The sequence below is a fragment of the Cajanus cajan genome, chromosome 6, assembly GCF_000230855.2.
Source record: "Cajanus cajan strain Asha chromosome 6, NIPB_CcT2T_4, whole genome shotgun sequence".
Taxonomy (NCBI): domain Eukaryota; kingdom Viridiplantae; phylum Streptophyta; class Magnoliopsida; order Fabales; family Fabaceae; genus Cajanus; species Cajanus cajan.
Genome location: NC_138522.1, coordinates 45,772,453 through 45,778,705, shown reverse-complemented (window position 1 = coordinate 45,778,705; position 6,253 = coordinate 45,772,453). Strand labels below are relative to the sequence as shown.

Here is a 6,253-nt window from a genome sequence, read left to right as displayed (position 1 = left end):
TGCATATGTTACCAAAAAATATTTTTTTAATATTAATCATTTTTATTTTTACATAAAATATATGATTAAAAAAATACATAAAACACAGGCGCATAATAATAATAGCAGTGTCACACTATTTATAACGGAATTAATTATCATTTATTTGCATTAATATAATAAAGGTAACGTCAAATTTGTCAATATACATTATAATTAAACCTTCATAAATTTGTTAAGTATTAACTGTAATAAAGTAAATAAAAAAATGACATTGACTAGTCAAAACAACTCTATACTTTATACACGTATACAGTAAATATCGTAATTGTTGTTCATGTGACCTTGCAAAGGCAAAGCAAATTGGATGAGTTTAATGTAAATAAAAAATAAAAAATAAAAAATAAATGAATGCGTTTTGATGAGTTTCTCTTATCAATATTTAATTGCACTATTACATTCGTATTTTACACGTGGTTGCTGTAAAAAAATACATGTGGTTATTTTTTTACATGATTTGTATTTTACTTTAATCCTTTTAATTTGAATTTTTGCATTTAATATTCATTATTTTTTAATTATTCAAATTAAGATATCATCATTCCATCAAATAGTTTAAAAAAAATGTAACATGTATGCGATATACTGTTAATTTATTCGCAAGGAAAAAAGTAAGTATTGAATATTTAAATAAAAATTTAAAAATTATTAGATACAATTTTTAAAATGATTAACTTAATTTCAACAAGTAGAAAAGTAGGAAAACTAAATATGTGTAATCAAAATTAATTATAGGAACACTAAAATCACACGTAAAACTAAAATATCAAAGTCAAAAGTGAAATTAATTTTATTTTTATAAAAATATCATTGTCAGCTTCTGTTTGCATTTTTCTTAACCAGCTTAGTGTTTTTTTTAACATTATAATTAAGATATTTTTGTCTTATGACATGGTAAATATGACATCTAGTTCATATAGTTGTTCGTTAGTGTCAGGATACATAATGATTACAATATTTAGTTTGAGTGGTGGTATAAAATTAATATTAATGTTAGATATTTATACAGCTGTGAAAATGGGCCAGTCCGGTCTGTTTCGCCCGGCTCACCTCAACTCACTTTTAAATGGATCAATCTGGTCCAGCCTACTAAATTTATTATGTAAATTTTTTTAGCCCGGTCTGCCCCATCAACTCACCTGATTTTTTTTAAAAAATTATAATTTAAAATAAATTTCAATATAAAATAATGTTTAATCTAAAGTAAAAACTATCAAACTAAGTATCATGGATACAACATTAAAATTAAATTAAAAAGTGTACAACTTAAAAAAATTAAAACAAAAAAATAAAAATTCTTTCATGAAAGTGATTATTCATCAATATCAAATTTTATTGGAGGTTTGGGTAGATAAATTTATACCAATTTCATATTGTTTAACATTGATTTTATCTTTATCTATAAAAAAAGATATCTTATTAAAATAATGCATATGTAATAATAAATAGTTAAGTGAGTTGTTAGTGAGTTAAGTTGATGGGTTGGTAAGTGGGTCAGGTGGGCCGCCCAATCCACTACGAGTTCAACCCGGGTAAGCCGGGTTGAAAGTGGGCCAGGTCACATTTTTGACCCATCATAAATTTTTGTTTATTTTTTTGGCTCGGCCTATCCCGTTTTCAAGGTGGGCCGGGTTGACCTACGAGTTGGAGTCTACTTTGACAACTTTAGATATTTATGTATCAGTTTAAATGATGATATTGGAAATATCTGATGAGGTTTGATTTATCATTCCACACTTTTGCATAATTGAATTTTTTACACAAATATAATTTTTTTTAAAAAAAATTACCCAAAGAGAACCTGTTACACATTATTTACAAGAGTAGCACAGTTCACTGTTCAAGCTCAGAATTTAGTTATCGAGAAATCAAATTCTGAGCAGCGTTATATATATATATATATATTTTACATTTTGGATTTAGGTAATGTGTTAATTTTATATCTTGAACGGTCCATTCTGAAAACAGAACGATTCGTTCTGAAAACAGAACGGTTCGTTCTGAAATCAAAACAGTCCGTTCTGTTTCCACTCGTCATGTGTTAATTTTGTATCTGAAATGATCCGTACCATTCCAGATACAAAATTAACATATGACAAAGAAAAGCAGAACGACCAAAATTCAATTTTTTGAAAATTAAATTCTGAGCTTAAATAATAAATCGTGCTACTCTAGTAAATAATGTAGAAGATGTTTTTTTTCAGGTAATTTTATAATAGCGTGAGATGGAATAGAAAATTGTGTGGTAAGTGAAAATATTAGTGAGGGAGAAAAAGTTATTGTATTGTTGTGAGGAGAGAAAGGCAGAGAAAAAGAGAAGGGATAAAATAATGGATTTCCAAAATGAAAAAAGAAACAAAAAAGAAGAAGGTTCTCATAAGCAGCGCAGAAGAAAACGAAAAACAGGTCCTCCCTGTCCCTGCTTGCCTCGTAATCCAAAGCCGCCCCTATTTCCTTTTCCTTTTGCTTTGCGCCTACAAATATGAAAACCTTCCCAACGTTTTCTCCCATCTTCCTCTCTCTGCATCACATCACCCTTCCATTCTCTCACACATCTTTTATCCTCTTCCTCTTCCGAGGTATTCCCATTTTCTCGCATTGCGATCTGCCTTTTCTTCCCCTTCTTCTGATTGCCTCCGCTTTCTAAACTTTTCTTTTCTTCTTTCTAATTTTTAACTGGGTTTTCTTCTACCTGCTGGAAATTCTTAATGGTTTTTCTTTTAAAAAAAATATTTTTTTTGTCTCCAAATTTTCATGGTGAGGGATCAGAGTCGGACAGAGACAGCTTTTGAGAAAGAAAAGCCTGTCAATTGTTGTCATGTATTCGTGGAAGTTGATGAAATAGGGGCTTATCTCTATTTAAATCTCATTTGCATATTTTGGCTGTTGTTTTTTATTCCACAGCTTGTAAATGTCTTCTAATCTCAATGGATTTTCTGGACTCTGTTTTCTTTACAATGGAATTCTGCGCATATTGTTAGATCCCTTGGTGATTGATGTGGTATTCATCTGTTTATGTTTTTGGGTTCAGGGCTTATCTTAAACCAGGATTTTGGGCACAGATTTCTCTATGGTGAGCATCCCTTTTTCCTGCTATTTCATTCAGGATTTGGATGGTGGTTAAAGTTTGTAATACTGTCTAGTTTCAAGTGGAATGTAAATAGATTATGATGTTCAAATATGGATCAAAGTGATAATCTATCGTTGGTTGTGATCACTAGGGAGAAGCACCGGCATTGCTTGTTGATGACATTCAGGGTGGGGCTCTGAATGGCCTGGAATTGAAAAACGGAACTTGCAAAACAACTGCTACGGTTGGTGATAAGACGGTGAGTATATGCAATATGCTATGAAACGAAGATAATCTCTATGTATGTTGTCACTGGTAATTAAATTGGTCCCTAGCCAATTTTTCTGCATAAAGCAAAAAGTGAGCCTCCATTTTTTTGACAGTATGTCATTGGTGGATCTGATGATGGAACTTTGTCCATTGAAGTTCAAATTTTTGACCCTAGTCTTGGAGAATGGTCAGTTTAAGTTTTCTCAGCTTCGTAGCTGCTTCTCTCAGGCTTTTGTTGCTGATATCTGTTTGAAATTTCAGGGTTCGTCCCACTGTGAGGGGCACCAAACCCACGTCATGCAAAGGCCTCTCAGCAGTGCCTTTGGAAGACAGAATACTAATTCTTAAGAAGGGTTCCAAGTCAGATGATCAAATATGGTTCCTGGAGGTTGGTGCTTTACGGATGCAATCCTCAGTCTATTCATATAATAATGAAAGAATATTAATGCATGGAAACTCTGTAACAACGTTAGATTTCTAGCAAATGCCTAACAGATGGTAAATGTCTCATTTTCTCAATATTGGCAGGTTGACACCGAATATGTTAGGCAGCAGCAAAAATCTTTGGGGACTGAGGTGGTTGCCTGGAGTAAAGGTGTGATAGGCAATGCTGAGAAGCCTGTTGTTATTAGTGGTCCTTCTGGAGTGGGTAAAGGAACATTGATATCAATGCTCATGAAGGAATTCCCATCTATGTTTGGTTTTTCTGTAAGCCACACCACGCGTGCCCCGAGAGGAATGGAAAAAGATGGTGTCCATTACCATTTTACAGAGAAGAGTATAATGGAGAAAGAGATCAAGGAGGGAAAGTTTCTTGAGTTTGCTTTAGTCCATGGTAATCTGTATGGAACTAGTGTTGAGGCTGTTGAACAGGTTGCAGATGCAGGGAAAGTAAGTTGCTTCTGGTTTATTATTAATTTTATTGGAAGCTTTGGTATTTAGAACATGAAATTGCAGGCTTTATTATCCAAATCAATCTTTGTGCAAAGGAGCCTTGCTCTTATTTGTCCTGATTTCAACCAAAGGTTTTAAATTAGTTATTATGTTTTTTTCTTAAAGTTTTATTTATAAATGGCTTTTGTCATTTTTTTTTTCTCTTCAAATCTCGATGACATTTATAAAATATCCTTACTCTTGTGAGAATCAGAATCAAGACTTTACAATACATAAAATGCAATGTATTGTACTCTGTCTCTTGTTGGTAATGAAATTAAATTTTCTGTTTGATTATTATGGGTGTAATATTATTTGATTATTTCAACATTGTGAGATTGCCTTCCTTCAGATATTATTTTTTACTTCTCTTACCTGAGATAATGATTTTTTTTTTTCAATTGATTCAGAGATGTATTCTCGATATTGATGTTCAAGGGGCAAGATCTGTGAGGGCTAGTTCTCTTGAAGCCATATTCATCTTTATCTGTCCCCCGTCAATGGAGGAACTGGAGAAGCGCCTTCGTGACCGGTAAGTTGTTTGCTCCTTAGTGATGCATTTTTATTTCTCAAGCAGGCCACAATTTTGGGTTAAACTCTGCTTTGAAATCAGAGGTACCGAGACTGAGGAACAGATCCTGAAGCGACTAAATAACGCCAAGGCTGAGATTGAGCAAGGGGAATCTTCTCACGTATTTGATTTCATCCTATACAATGACAAACTTGAGGAGTGCTATGAGAGTCTTAAGGTATGGTGTTTCTGAAGGAAAAGCCTCCAGAATCTTTGAGATGTTTTTTAACCATTAATCATCCTGATACAAAGTATCCATTGGTGCAGAAACTATTGGGACTTGATGGTTTTGTCACTGCTCCACCTAAATCAGGTAAGAATTTTCTTAATAGAACTTGATGTGTAGTTTCACAATTATAAAACCATGAAGCTAAATTGATGTGTTTAATCTGTTAATCCAACAGGCCATAATAGAGAGATTGATCTACCAATGGACCATTCAGTGTCAAAAATTGAAAACAAAATCATCATAAACTGCATCTCCTCAGGAGAGAAGGAATCAAAGAATTTGTAAGCTTTCAGAACACGTAACTTATTCCACACCATCAAAGGTTATCATACTGACGTTGAATTTTTGTTAGCAGGATCATCTTGGATGTTTCCTCACTAAAAGGGGGTGCACCTGGACGGACTAGAGGGCTAAATTTCCAAACCATTGGCTCGTTTTCGAACGGCTTGAACGGGATAGACCAGCTTAGCTAACATTCAACGAAACTAACTTGGTATCATACACATGAAATTGGGACACGTGATAAGGCATTAGATTCAAGTCTTAAAACATTTTTTACCCTTGTGGCGTTCTTTGATTGTTATAACTGTTGAAATTGACTTGAGGGGTGTTGGCAATCTCTCAATTATAATTCCCTACATAGGCAATGAGATTATTTGTGTTGTTGCATGTCAAGGAAGGCAAAATATGGTTGTTGAAGTCTCTCTATTTTCCCCACCCCAAGATCTGATGTGTTATGGGAAATACCAAGGGGGCCCAACAACAAGAGCACTTCAAAGATGTCTGTTAGACATTAGGTATTAGACTAGGCATGGCTATTCATTGATTCAAGCCATACGTTCTACACATTAAATTTGTTGGATAAATGTTTTATGTCATGATCGTGCTTTTTAGATTCCATCAGTTACATTATAGCGTTTGTTATGTTAACATCCACTTCTTTTGGCAACCACATATTCAACTAAGGAGGGTTCCCCCATTTAACACCCTTAGTGATCCAACCTCTAACGGGTTTAGAAGTGGTACTTTTATCCCCACATATTGGCTGTGTCACGAATCTATTCCAATCTGAGCATTGAGCGAGACAGTTCTAGAGCCTTGTTAACTTGACCAACCATTTGGTGGTCCAGAGCCTTTTTAA

At 33.7% G+C, this 6,253-nt stretch overlaps 1 protein-coding gene across 3 annotated transcripts; it reads left to right on the top strand.

The window, feature by feature from the left end:
• The first annotated feature begins 2,357 nt into the window (after positions 1-2,357).
• On the top strand, positions 2,358-6,010 carry LOC109796193 (guanylate kinase 2). 3 transcript variants are annotated; one of them, XM_029270958.2, is made up of 11 exons: positions 2,358-2,445; positions 3,071-3,112; positions 3,261-3,368; positions 3,493-3,566; positions 3,641-3,767; positions 3,908-4,270; positions 4,723-4,844; positions 4,926-5,061; positions 5,151-5,196; positions 5,288-5,393; positions 5,465-6,010. In XM_029270958.2, exons 2-11 carry the CDS (start codon positions 3,110-3,112, stop codon positions 5,583-5,585), a joined length of 1,206 nt encoding a protein of 401 aa, XP_029126791.1. In that variant the 5' UTR covers positions 2,358-2,445; positions 3,071-3,109; the 3' UTR covers positions 5,586-6,010. The 3 variants fall into 3 exon arrangements, with proteins under 3 accessions (XP_029126791.1, XP_029126790.1, XP_020211453.1); XM_029270957.2 differs by lacking the exon at positions 2,358-2,445 and adding an exon at positions 2,463-2,618; XM_020355864.3 differs by lacking the exon at positions 2,358-2,445 and adding an exon at positions 2,465-2,618 and having other exon boundaries at positions 5,468-6,010.
• Positions 6,011-6,253: the final 243 nt, after the last annotated feature.

Coding starts and splice junctions, on each gene's coding strand:
- LOC109796193 (XM_029270958.2), top strand. Junction 3,768..3,907: donor ATCAAATATGGTTCCTGGAG/GTTGGTGCTTTA, acceptor CAATATTGGCAG/GTTGACACCGAATATGTTAG. Junction 5,062..5,150: donor AGTGCTATGAGAGTCTTAAG/GTATGGTGTTTC, acceptor CCATTGGTGCAG/AAACTATTGGGACTTGATGG.